This window comes from Lactuca saligna, chromosome 3, assembly GCF_052625555.1.
Source record: "Lactuca saligna cultivar CGN05327 chromosome 3, ASM5262555v1, whole genome shotgun sequence".
NCBI classification, from domain to species: domain Eukaryota; kingdom Viridiplantae; phylum Streptophyta; class Magnoliopsida; order Asterales; family Asteraceae; genus Lactuca; species Lactuca saligna.
The window spans coordinates 5,147,695-5,160,887 of record NC_136419.1 but is presented as its reverse complement, the minus strand read 5'-3'; the positions used below and the strand labels follow the sequence as shown (position 1 = coordinate 5,160,887).

Here is a 13,193-nt window from a genome sequence, read left to right as displayed (position 1 = left end):
GCAATGAAACCCTAAATTTCCGGGTTTGAGGCCTATTTAAAGGGCCTTATGGCCGTCATTTGTGCTCACCCAACCCTCAGTGAGAGACCCTTGTGTTCTTGAGCGATTTGTGAAGAGAAAGTAGCATTTCTTGACCTTGTGTGTGTTATTTAGCAAGAAGAAGGAGACTCTAGGCAAGAGGAAGCAAAGGAGGTTGCTATTTCGTGGATTTGGAGCTTAGATCATCACTCTAGAGGTATGATCTCGGACTATTTTCTGTTTGGTGAAGCATTATGCAATTTAGGGCTTATGATGGTCATTTATGGGATGATTTGGTGCCCATTGGTTCCCTCCTTGAGTTGAGGTTATGGATCTGGACCCATAGAGATCCAGAGAGCCTCACTCATCAAGCTTTATGTATGACAATGGAGTCCATGACCTTGTGTTGTAGTAAATGAGTCAAAAACATCATATATGGTCATATAGAGGTTGTATGTGCATCAAGATTGTAACTTTACGTGCTAAATGAGCTTGGAGGGACTGGATCTATGGATTAATGGACTGGATCTGACCTTTAGAGCAAGATTGAGTCAGTGTATGGCACGGACTCGCCGAGTCCGAAGAACAGACTCGGCGAGTAGCATGAATGTTGCCCGACCACACAGTGAGTGGCCTCGCCGAGTTGGGGAGAGTGGACTCAGTGAGTCAAGGGGGAGCCAGAATGGACAGGTGGACTGAGTCAAACTGGACTCGCCGAGTTGTTCTTGAGACTCGGCGAGTTGAGTCGTGGTGGCCCCACAACTCGTGCCAGGTGGAACTCGTCGAGTTGAGTGAATGCTCGACGTGTCAAGGGAGGATTCCAGGGAAATTGGGGTATACGCTCAGACTCGCCGAGTTGCTATAGCGCACTCGCCGAGTCCGGTCAAAGTTGACCTTTGACCGTTGACCTGGATTGACTTGTTATAGTATGGTCAACCCTAGTTGGGAAAGTGTTAATTAGAGATGTATTGTGCTATAGGGGGACTACAGCTCGGCAGATCGAGTGATTAGCGATTTCAGGTTTACGATTTACCGAGACACGCGAGGTGAGTCTTCTCACTATACTTTACCTTGAGTAGGTAACCAGAGTTATGTGATAGAGTATTTGTATGCTATGTATGTTGTGTGTTGTACTGTATGATTTCTAAGTGATTTATGTGGTGCATGTTTATCAAAGCTAGAACCTGAGGGTTCACAGAGTTTGGGTGCACGGACCCACAGAGTTATAGCCTAGAGTGGCTAATATGTGTTATATGTGGTATTTTGGGGAACTCACTAAGCCTTGTGCTTACAGTGTTGATGTTATTTGTTTCAGGTACTAGTGACGACCGCGAGAAGGCGCCGGCTTGATCCGTATACACACACGTTCGGAGCTTGATATTATGATCTTGGGATTTTGTACTGTTTTGTTGGATAAGTAAAATGGTTGTTTTTATGAATATCGATGGAATTATGTTTTATAAAAATTGAAAAATTTGTTTGAAATTTTCGGTGTTACACTAGGTAGGATCCCGATCTTGACACCTTGATCTATCCACTTAAATTTAAATAGTTTTGACATTTTTACATTTATTTAAAATTTATAAATATATGAAAATAGATAAATAGGTTTTATATGTGCCACTTCGTTATACATGAACCCATGTAAGCGTTTTTTCAAATCTAATACAAATCAATTTGTTTTCTATTGTATCCATCAAACCTACTAAATGATGCCCTTACCCATCAAACTGTTTAATATATATATATATATATATATATATATATATATATATATATATATATATATATATATATATATATATATATATATATATATATATTTTTGAAACTGAATAATCTAACCATTTTTTTAAGTTTTCATTTTTTTTAATATAATCTACTTAAAAATAAAAAAAAATTAAAAAAAAAAAGCCATTTGATTCGGAATGGGTTATTCCGAACTCGAAAACCGGCTCAAGCCCAATATTGTAGCCAAATAGTGTGTGTGTCTATATATATATATATATATATATATATATATATATATATATATATATATATATATATATATATATATATATATATATATATATATGGGTCCCACACACATAAAATCCGGAATACTTGTTTCCAGAATTAGCAGATCCGAAGCACGATCTATCCACATTTCGGACTAAATTTTCAGCATGGATTCATCAAACCAAGTAAGTTCTACACTTTAACTTACTTTGCATTTGATTTTCTGAAACGATTTACGTATTCCGAAATTCTCCGGAATGGTCCAGAATACGAGTAACAACTCCTAAATATCCGGATTATTTTTTTAATCTTTTTTTCGTTGTATGTGTATGAATATCATGTAAGTACATTGTAATGTGTTTCATATCGGTTGTTTTAGTCTGAAATTAAGTATTGTAGGGGTCATGGAATGGTAATGTAGGTTCGGAACACGATGATCTATTCTCGAATGATGATCCGAAAAACTATACTTATAATTTTTTTCTAAGTATTGTTTAATAACACATGCTAGTCCAAAGACGAGTTAATGTGGATGTTGTTAAAAAAATTGGGTTTGACTGACGACAAAGTTGTATTCCATTTATAGGAGCTTTCGGAATTGCTTCCGATAAAGGTAAAATCGAAAAACAATAATTTTATAATTATAGTTTATTTTTACGGTAACGTATTAAAATGTTTTTGGAATTTTGTTTTTGCAGGAATCTATAATTTTTAATGTTGGGAAATGACTACTCATATGTCACGAATCTACGACAATTACGTACAAAAGCAATGACTGGAACAATGGTTCGAAATAGCCGATCCAGAAGATGGCTCCGGAATGAGGGTCCGAAATACTATCAGGAATCTATGACATTTACTATTTAGAATGACTGCACATATCTCTGGAATCTATGATTTTTACTGTTCGGAATGACTACATATATGTCAGGGGTCTATGAAAATTATTGTTGTAACACTTTACTTATTGTACTTTTCAGGTTAGACCCTTGGGGGTATAGTGTTTTGCAGAATTGATCCCTAGGGGGAAAAATTGGCAACTTCGGGAAAGTTGGAGTACGTTGGCCGTACTCCTTATACATTAGGCGTAGTAAGGCAGGTTGGTCACGGAGCTCATCCACGTATGCTAGGCGTACATGGAGTATGATGGGCATACGTGGGCAGATTAAAAACCCTAATTTTGGGGCTTGTACCCTATAAGCCATAAGATAGCCTCATTTGTCCTTCTTTAACCAGCCTCCATACCTTTGAAAACCCTAATTCGTCCCTTAGCCTTTGAGTGGTGCTTTTGAGATCTTGTAAAGCTTTTATGGTGTACTTGGTGCATCTTGAAGGAGAAGGAGAAGGTTGAAGACTTATCCTTTGGAGAGGAGCTTAGAGATCCAACTTTAGCACCTTCATTTCGTGGCTATTGAGGTATAAAGTCTATATATTGGCTACTCCTTGCATTGATCTACTCTTTAGCTTGTTTATGTTCATTTTTCCCTTTTGGTTGGTAATTGTGAGCTAAGGTCGTTTATGGAGCTTATCCTTGTAGATCTGGGCATATTAAGGGTTTCCTAAGCATAAAGGTGCAAACTTTATAGTAAGATTGGTCTCATGCATGTATTAAGTCATTTATTAAGCTCTTTTGAGCTCTAGATCCCCATTAAACCATGCATGCATGTAAAGTTGGCAACTTTACGTGATAAACCGCCTTAAGGAAGTCAGATCTAAGTGTTGGAGTAAAGTCTTAACCATTTAAGAGTTAAATGAGAAAGTTGGTTAAGTTGGTGGAGTACAATGGGCGTATAAGCATGTACGCTTAGCGTACAAGCCCTAAAGAGAGTACGTTGAGCGTACAAGCTGAGTACGCCCCGCGTACTCAACAGTTTGGGCTCTCGGTTTTGGGCCATGTTGGACTTTAGTTATTTTGGTCCTTTTTGTGCCATCAAAATTCCATTGTTGAGTTGTTGATATTTTATTGGACTCTCATGGATGAAGGCCCAAGTGAGAGATTGTGCCCAATTTGGAAAATTGGGCCATATTTGGGCTTTGAGTGATTATTTTAGAATTTGGGCTTTTTGGACAATTAGAGTGGGCCTTAGCCTCAAGCCAAGTTTGGTAAAGGGTGAAAAGGGTCTTTTACCCTAGTTTGGACTCTTAGTGTGAGTCGAGAACCAATTATTAATTGGATGTTATTTTGGTGATTGATAGCGCGAGGATTTTAGCTAGCTAACCGCCAGAGGTTTATCTGCGGGATTCAGCAGTCTGAGGTGAGGTTCCTCACCATGTTTAGCCGGTCTAAGGCATCAATGCATGCCCGTGATCAGTAATGCAAGGATACTAGATGTATATGTGACTCTTGTATGTGTATATGCTTATATGATTTGTATGTTGGGTGGGGACTGTTATACGAGTTTGGCGGGGCCCGTTATACTCAGTAGGCGAGGCCGAAATGCGAGTTTAGGGGGACCCGTTATACTCAGTGGGTAGGGCATGATATGCAAGTTTGGGAGGGGCCCGTTATACTCACTGGACGAGGCCCGTTCTGCGAGTGTGGGCGGGGCCCGATACACTCATTTGGGTGGGGGCCATTATGTGTTTTTCATGTATGGTATGTGGTATTTGGGGAACTCACTAAGCTTTGTGCTTATGGTTTTCAGTATATGTTTTAGGTACTTTTGGATTCAAAGAGACGAGCCCGGAGATGTTTGTAGAGCACACACCACTCGATTCCGCATTTTGTGATTTACTCTGATAATGATAAAGTATTGATGAAATTTGATTACCTTGGTTTTATGACAATGTTATGGTCTACTGTTTTATTACTTTAAAAATGAAAAAATTTTGGGTCTTATTTTTGGGACGTTACAACTATTCCGAATTTAGGGTCCGAAATATGAATTTTGGAATGTGGCCCTGGAATATGTTTCCGGAATAGTGTTAGGAATCATAACCATAGTAAATTCCATAATATAAAGGAATTAAAACGTCCAAACTCTTTACCTTGTTAAATTTAAGACTAAATATTCACTTATCATAATCCAAAGAAATGACATACTACGATTGTGAATCTCAAGGTATTATAAGGACATCAACGACTAGAAATAACCATAGATGGATTTTTTTATGTTTGTCCTATAGAGGTATGTAAGTTAAACAACACAAGTTTTTATAAATTCAAAAACTTGATAAATGTCGGACAGGAGCGGAGACGAGATCTCTGGCGGGATCTGTGTTTCTTGCCGTCGAACAGACTTTTGCATCCTTTTAAGAAGCACCATTTCAGCATATGAGGTGAGTACGGTAGTCAAACTCATTGAAAAGTAAATATGATCAAATAAGATTCTTATACAAGTAATTAACACTACAAGAAAAATGACTTACAGTCACACCAAAAAAGTGTAATCATATCCGTATAGTGACATTTTATTTTTTCACTGAAAGTGTGACAGAAGGTGACGTCATCGTATGTGTCTTATGATCAATTTAAAATGTAGTGGCGGTATGATATGAAAACGTTTGGCCGTATTATAAAAGTGTATCAAATGTGTACGGAATTTTGTTCTTTAAATATCCAATATTGTAGCGTTAAATCGTCAACAGACACATTTATTTAGTAAACGTGGTGACTATATATCACCAACTTGCGACATTCATGATGTTTTAGTGTAGTTGTTTTCGTTTATATTGCCACATAGTTTAAATTTTATTAAAACTATTGTGTATATTTTGTAAACATGTAATTACGGTGAGTGTGACCATGTTTGCTAAATGGCCACATGTAATTACTTCCATAAGTGGCGAAATGCTAATTATTAGTCACAAAAAACAATCAAATTTTGTGACTATAACTTATCGTATAGAGACACACAAATAAGTGAAATAAAATATAAGTATCATAAGACACATTTTGTTAAAATTAAGGACTATTCGGTATCGTATTAAGACTATTGGGTATATTTTAGATGCATATAATTACGGTGAACATGTCCATGTTCGGTAAATTGACACGTATAATTAATGATGTAAGTGATGATTTGCTAGTGTTTAGTCTGAACAACAATCAATTATGGTATTTATTTGCCACATAAATTGTTTTTCATGTTGTTATTGTTTAACTTAGTCACAAAAACTTTAAAATAAACATCATTTTAAATCAATTATAGTCTCATAATTATTGTATATTATGGCTATTGTTAACCATTTAACGACATGTTAAAAAATGATGTAAAGTCACCATTGTATAATTTTAGAGACATTGAAAAACTATAAAACATGGTTAAATTATATTAAATCTACAACATGCTTTTTCTATATTGTAGACACATCAAAAGAATATAAATTAAAGTAACCAAAACCCGACAATATGAAACAATATCAATATTCAGAATTCGATATTATTAATAATTGAAATGCAAATCCATACATTAAATTCGTAACTAAAATAACAAAAAAAATAAAAATTGTATTAATTGCAAGTATTAAAATATGGAAAATAAAGCAAAAACATTATAAACCAAAAACTAGACATAACTAGACATCCATCTTGTTGGTAATGCGCTTTGTCTTCATGGTGTTGAGGTGATATCATATTTAGTACCTATATCAACAAAATTGAAACAAAAATGAGTACATTAAAAACTTAGGGGCTGTTTGGTAGGATCTGAATTTTTAAGATCTGAATTTCTAAGAGGGTCTGAAATTTTAAGAGCTGAATGTTTAACATGCTGTTTGGTTGGGACCTCTGAATTGTTCTGCTGAATTATTAAAATGACAATTTTACCCTTCTGTTTTATTTTTTATTAAATTCAATTGTTTATTTAGAAAATACCTTAATAAAAATTCTTAATTATGTATTAAAAAAATATATATAAACACCATATAAAATCCAAATTTAGCATAAATCAAAATTAAACACAAATCCAAATCAAACATAAATATTTTTAAATCCACAATATCATACTAAAATCCAAATAAAATCCTACAAATTTAATTTCACCCCAATTGATTCGCAATCTGGTCACGTAAATTATCCATGTATTCATTTCCTTGTGAACCCCATTCCATATCGTGTACGTTTTCGCCATCATTTTGTCCCCCTTGTGGTTGAGCATTGTTCTCCTCGAACGCCATAAATAACTCATCATGAATATCACATTTCCTTATGAAATTGTGGACTGCAAAACAAGCAACGACTATATCTCTTTGCACTGAAAAAGGAAAAGGAGTCATTCGCTTTAGGATTGGGAATCTCGCCTTCAAAACACTGTAAGCACGTTCAATAACATTTCTTAGTTGCGCATGTGCATGATTGAATTTTTCTTCCTTAGTTAACGGACGTCGTCGTCGATAGTCGGCTAACCAATACCTCGTGTTGCGATAAGGAGTCATAAATCCATGAGTGTTGGTGTATGCAGCATCGCAAAGGTAATATTTATCTGTACACATGAGTAAAGGAAGTATTATATATAGAAATTTAATATCGTATTTTAGAATAATCTTAAAAAGAATTAAAAACCTGGAGGGGGGAACGGAAAGCCTGAAGTCGGGTTACATGCAACTTCTTTCAAAACTCGCGAATCATGTGTTATACCCTCCCAACCGGCCCATACGAATGTGAACATCATATCAAAATCACAAATTCCTAAAACATTTTGAAAGCATTCATCTTTTCCTCTTCCCCTATAGCGAGTTTGTTGATCAGCAGGCACGACTGCATGTACAAGAGTTCCATCTAGCGCACCTATTGCTCCAGGAAAGATTTCTTTTAGCTTACGATGCCTCTCTGAGGAATTCATAGTTGCATTAGAATTCGTTGGCACTATAACTTCTTTTGCAAAAATCATCATTGCATTTAGCACCTCATGAAAGCATCTATGAACTGTTTCTGTGGAGTGTTGAAACCTTCGTTTGATAATCCTGTGGAGTGTTGAAACCTTGGTTGTTGAATTGTACACGTTGCCGGTTTTGTTTTTTAACTTCAAAAAAGCACCAAACTTTGACTTTAGGTAGTCATAGCGGTTCTTCATTTGTTTTTGGTCCGCAATAAAGTTGTGTTCAATTTTTAATGTTTCAGCTACATTCCTCCAAGATAATACTTTCAAACTACTCCCTTCCTGCCCATTCACCGTAACTTCACGTAAACAAGCTTCTAGAAACGTTTTTTCTACACCTTCAACCTTCCAACTAATCCTATCCTTCTTTTCACCCATTTCTTTGATCAATTCAACAAAAAAATGCATGTTTTAATAACAACAAGTATTTCAACAAAACAAGTGTATAATGTCATGATATAAGCAAGAATATATATGATTTCACTATAACATCAAACACAAATATGGATATTTCTTTATAACAGCAACAAAACTAATGCACATTTCAAACAAATATTTCAACAAAACAAGTGTACAATTCAATAAACAACTATAACATCAAACATAAATATAAATATTTCATGATAACAACAACAAAAATAATGCATATTTTCAACATAAAATGGTGTTTAGAGTGCATTAGACATGATGTGGGACCAATGTCATATTGTCAATTAAATTGATACTTATATTGCAATTTTTTGTACATCTAAAAGAAAGAAAAAGTTTGTCCGAGTTTGGTTATACAAAAATTGAAATGAACTGAAAATCTGAAACAACGCAATTTTATGTATAAGTTTAAGACCAAATTTCATAAAAACCATAGCAGTTTGGAGTTGTTATGCTTTAATCATTGGTTTTTTTTTCAAGTTTAACCGTTGAAACTTTATACTTAAAAAAAACACCACACGGTTTTTTTCCGGCAGCGAGTTAAATAACATATGGAAAAATATTTTTTTAAGTGAAATGTGACTTTTTTTTAAAGAAAAATAAAAATAAATCAAACCTTTGATGATTAAATTGAAATGATATTCTCCTCAAACTTTTAAGTTGGTAAACCAAACTATTTTCAAACTCTTATCGTTTCTATAGAATTCAAAGTCTCAACTATAAAAATAGTTTAGAAATTGGTATATAAAACCGGTTGTTGTTGAATCACTCAAACTACCACTAATGAAAATACCTTCTTATATGTGAATTTGGATTGTTTTGTCCCATAATTAGGATTTATTTAAACACATTCAACCCACCAAGAAGTGCTTCAACACTTCTCTATATCATATAAAAAAATTTATTTAGATATGATTCATCATGTTTATATATATATATATATATATATATATATATATATATATATATATATATATATATATATATATATATATATAGTTCCAGAACTTAATTCAAAGGCACGCCATTTTCAGAACCAAGAATTCCTTGAATCAAAAACCATTAATAGATCATTCATTCCAAAAACCATAATCAAATTCAAAGCTACCGATCATAGACAAGAGGAAGAACACCCATTCCAAAAACCCTAATCGATTTCTCAGCCAACAAAATTGAGCATGTAACAGGAAGAAGAGGAGGCAAACACCCATTCCAAAAACCCTAATCGATTTCTCAGCCAACAAAAACGAGCATATAACAGGAAGAAGAGGAGGCAAACAACCATACCTGTTGCGGTCGATGAGTCAACGGAGAGGGAAGAGAGAACCACCGCCGGGAGCAGCGCGCTGGGCCGTCGTCGACAATTGCGCCGGAGTGATAGCTTTGTCAACGAATCTTCGAAACAGATGGGAAGAATGGAGGGAGGCGCATATGCGAAGTGAAGAAAGAAGAAGAGACTGTCGACGATGTGTTTAGGGTAAATTAGGACGCATCCTTTTTTTTTTTCAGACTTCATTTAATATCTGAAAAAATAAGAGGCATCTTTTAGATTAAGAGGTAAAAAATAATACTCAAACAAACACTCTGAATCTGAAATTTTAAGACATTACCTCTTAATTTTGCAATTAAGAGGTAAACAAACGGGACCTAAGTAGAGTAGTTTATGAAGGAAGAAAAGTGTAACACACAAAGTGTATCGGGAATTGCAGTTCCAGACTTAGTTTGAATTGTTATTTGGTGGTTTTTGCAATTGCCTAAAAAGAGTGCAGTCCTAAACAAAAAATCAGAAACTAGTACAAAAAAAAAAGATAACAACAAATTTGTGAAGTGATGACATACCGGTGTTAAGGATTCTTCTGTTGGTTCTTTGGTAGTTGAAATCATAACAACCCATGATGTGATCTAATAGAACCAATGCAAATTTGTTGATAATAGCCTAAGAACCGTGTAAATCATCATAGCTCAAAACCTATAAATTCATTAGCTATTTTCACCAAGAACAAAGAAAACTGATATTTCAATATTTGCAGATTACATACCCTTCATACTATTTAAGTTTCATGGTAGAAACCCTTCATCAAAAGTAGATACACATTATAGGATTTGAGTTTCATAGTAGTTGGGCATACATGTCTTTCAATTAGTCTAGAGATAAGTACATATATCACATTGCTAATGCCCGTTTAAAATAATTAAAATATTTATAAAAAATGAACACAAATAGCTCATTCCATTAATGAATTTAAGAACAATTTAATACCTCATGGTCCTTTGTGCTTCCTTCCTGTTTGAAAAATCTTCCACTGGAAAAAAGAAACAAAGATCAAAATATTTGTATACAACATATAAAACAGTAATTTAGTTCATTCAGGCATTGCTAATTAGTTTTGACACATAAAAAAAATAAACAAGGCATTATACTTGCCTAGTTCTACCACCTGCTAAAAAAATCTTTATAAGTTACATACATAAGGTAAAAGTCAAAAGGCTAGCTTGGATTATCAAACAAATAAACATATGTATAAAGAATCTACATAAAGAAATTAAGTAATTTAGCACCCATAGCCAGTAAATTTTGAGGACCAAATATCAACAAAACATTTGATCCATAGAAATTTGGTAGAAATTTAATTTATTTTTATGTAGATACTTAATTTGGAGTGCCCATTGGCCAACGACTCACACAGACTGAAAATTGTATCTTCCTCCTCAGTAGATATGTTTCCTCTTTTTGATTCCAACCCCACATAATCTGAGTGCAATCATCCAAAAGTTGTTATGAAACTTGTAATAATAAATATATTGATATGGGAATTATGCTAATTCGTATAACCCAAACCTTAATTCCAAGTTCTTTATCAAAAAACAATGTTGTATTTATTCAATTATTGCATAGCATGCGTCACAACTAGAATCAACATCGCTACCTGCATTTAACATAAAAATTTCTTAAAATTAGGGCATACACATATCTACTTGCATTTAACAGAATAATTTCTTGAAAATAGGCATCTCTTAATATTACCTTCACCGTCACACTCTTTTATAATCCAGGCTAGACAATATCTGTTCAGGCACCAAGTAAAACACAATTTTAGGAAGCAAAAAACTTACCGAAAGGGTGATGTCGGAAGAGTGGTGGTGGTGGCGGAGTGAAGATGTTGGCCACGGGAGGTTAAAGGAATGCCGATGGAAGCGGGAGACATTGGATTTTGTGGATGTCGATGGGTATTAGGGCAAAAGGGGCATGAGGCATTTTTCATTAAGATACCGACTCAAGTGGTTGCACCGAAAGGATAATAAGAGTATCTATACCTACTGAGATCAACAAGGGGTTTTACCAAAATTTAGGTTTCAATAGGTGGGGAAAATCAAAGTTTTCAAATTGATAATCAAAATATTTTAAAAAAATCAAACATTGGAAATTTTCAGTTAAAGTGGAATTATTTTTCATCATACTCTTCACATTCAATGCCATACGAAATTGTTATTTCATTTTCTTGCAAATACGATTATTTAATATGTGTTCAAATATTTGATTAATAGTATAAGTAATCAACGCACATGGAAAATACAAATTCACGGGTCAACCAAGGAGAACAGTTACGCGAGCCCGCTAGACCCGCCTTGGACATAATGCTAACCCAATAGTATCACCCTAACCCATCGTTGATCACCGGCTTAATGACTCAGTTCTTCCTTAGGGTGAATGGTGTAAGGGTGATATGTGATATGGGTAGGTTATGTGGGAATAAAGTGGGTAGGTAGTTCTCCCTTAGGGTGGATGGTGTAAATGTGATATGTGATATGTGTAGGTTATGTGGGCATAAAGTGGGTAGGTAGGATGGTGGTTGAAATTTAAAATTTATCTAAAACAATTAACATATTTAAAATATAACAATAATTAATTAAACTCAAAATATATAAACTGAAATTGGATTAAACTCAAAATAGACAACAACATGGGCTTATAGGAATATGGTTATAAGTATGGGTGTTTAGGGTATGGGTATGGGTATAAGTATAAAGGCGGGATGAGATCTAGTCAACTTTGTGAGTCAGGTGAGTCTTAATAAATAAGCCATAAGTCTTATTCTAGAATCCATGAGCCTTAAATCATATGCCCTACAACCCTAAAACTTAAGGCATATGTCATAAGTCATAAGTCATAAGTCATAAGCCATAAGTTATAGCCTTGTAGTCGTACATGCTAAACCATAAGCAATATGCCTTGATCCTTAATCCGTAATGTTTTAACCATAACACATAATCCCTAAGCCCTAAGACCTAATCCATAAAGTCTATGTCCTGACTCGTAAGCCATGTATCATAAGCTCTAAGTAGTACACCATAATCCATAAGCACACGAGCCTTACACAATAAGTCAAACATCATCTACTCATACATATACATACCTAAACTACACCTACACACCCAATAGTATGACAACCACCCCTAATTGTAAAGTGACATCCCTACCCCACATACCCCACCCACCCTCAACCTTACGTCACCCATCCCTACCATCACAACTACCTATTTATACGTACAACCCCATATGTATACCCTACCCTATCTAAAATCCATATAATCTCCCTTCCATACCTAAACCCACATCTACCTACATATACACCCAGACCCACCTACCTATATACCATCTACATATACCGACCTAAGCATGCCCACATAAACCTAAACCTACACTCATACACCCAGCATACACCCCTATTTTATACACTATAACCTATCCCTACCACCACAACCATCCAACCCCACCTGCAAACTTACACCAACACCCTACCATATCCCAAATCGCCTTATCCACCTACCTCATCCCATTCACACCCTACAATCTTACCCCCACAAACACCCTTATATCCACTATGACCCACCCTTACCCATACCTACAACCACCCACCTCATCAC

At 35.0% G+C, this 13,193-nt stretch overlaps 1 protein-coding gene across 1 annotated transcript; it reads right to left on the bottom strand.

The window, feature by feature from the left end:
- Positions 1–6,999: 6,999 nt before the first annotated feature.
- Positions 7,000–7,850, bottom strand: LOC145035137 (uncharacterized). Its single transcript, XM_078983729.1, has 2 exons — positions 7,598–7,850; positions 7,000–7,442 (listed from the first exon to the last, which is right to left on the bottom strand). The coding sequence occupies exons 1-2, from the start codon at positions 7,848–7,850 to the stop codon at positions 7,000–7,002; spliced, it is 696 nt and encodes a 231-aa protein (XP_078839855.1).
- Between the last annotated feature and the right edge of the window lie 5,343 nt (positions 7,851–13,193).

Coding starts and splice junctions, on each gene's coding strand:
- LOC145035137 (XM_078983729.1), bottom strand. CDS start 7,850: ATGATTTTTGCAAAAGAAGTTATAGTGCCAACGAATTCTAATGCAACT. Junction 7,443..7,597: donor CGTATGGGCCGGTTGGGAGG/GTATAACACATG, acceptor TCATGTGTACAG/ATAAATATTACCTTTGCGAT.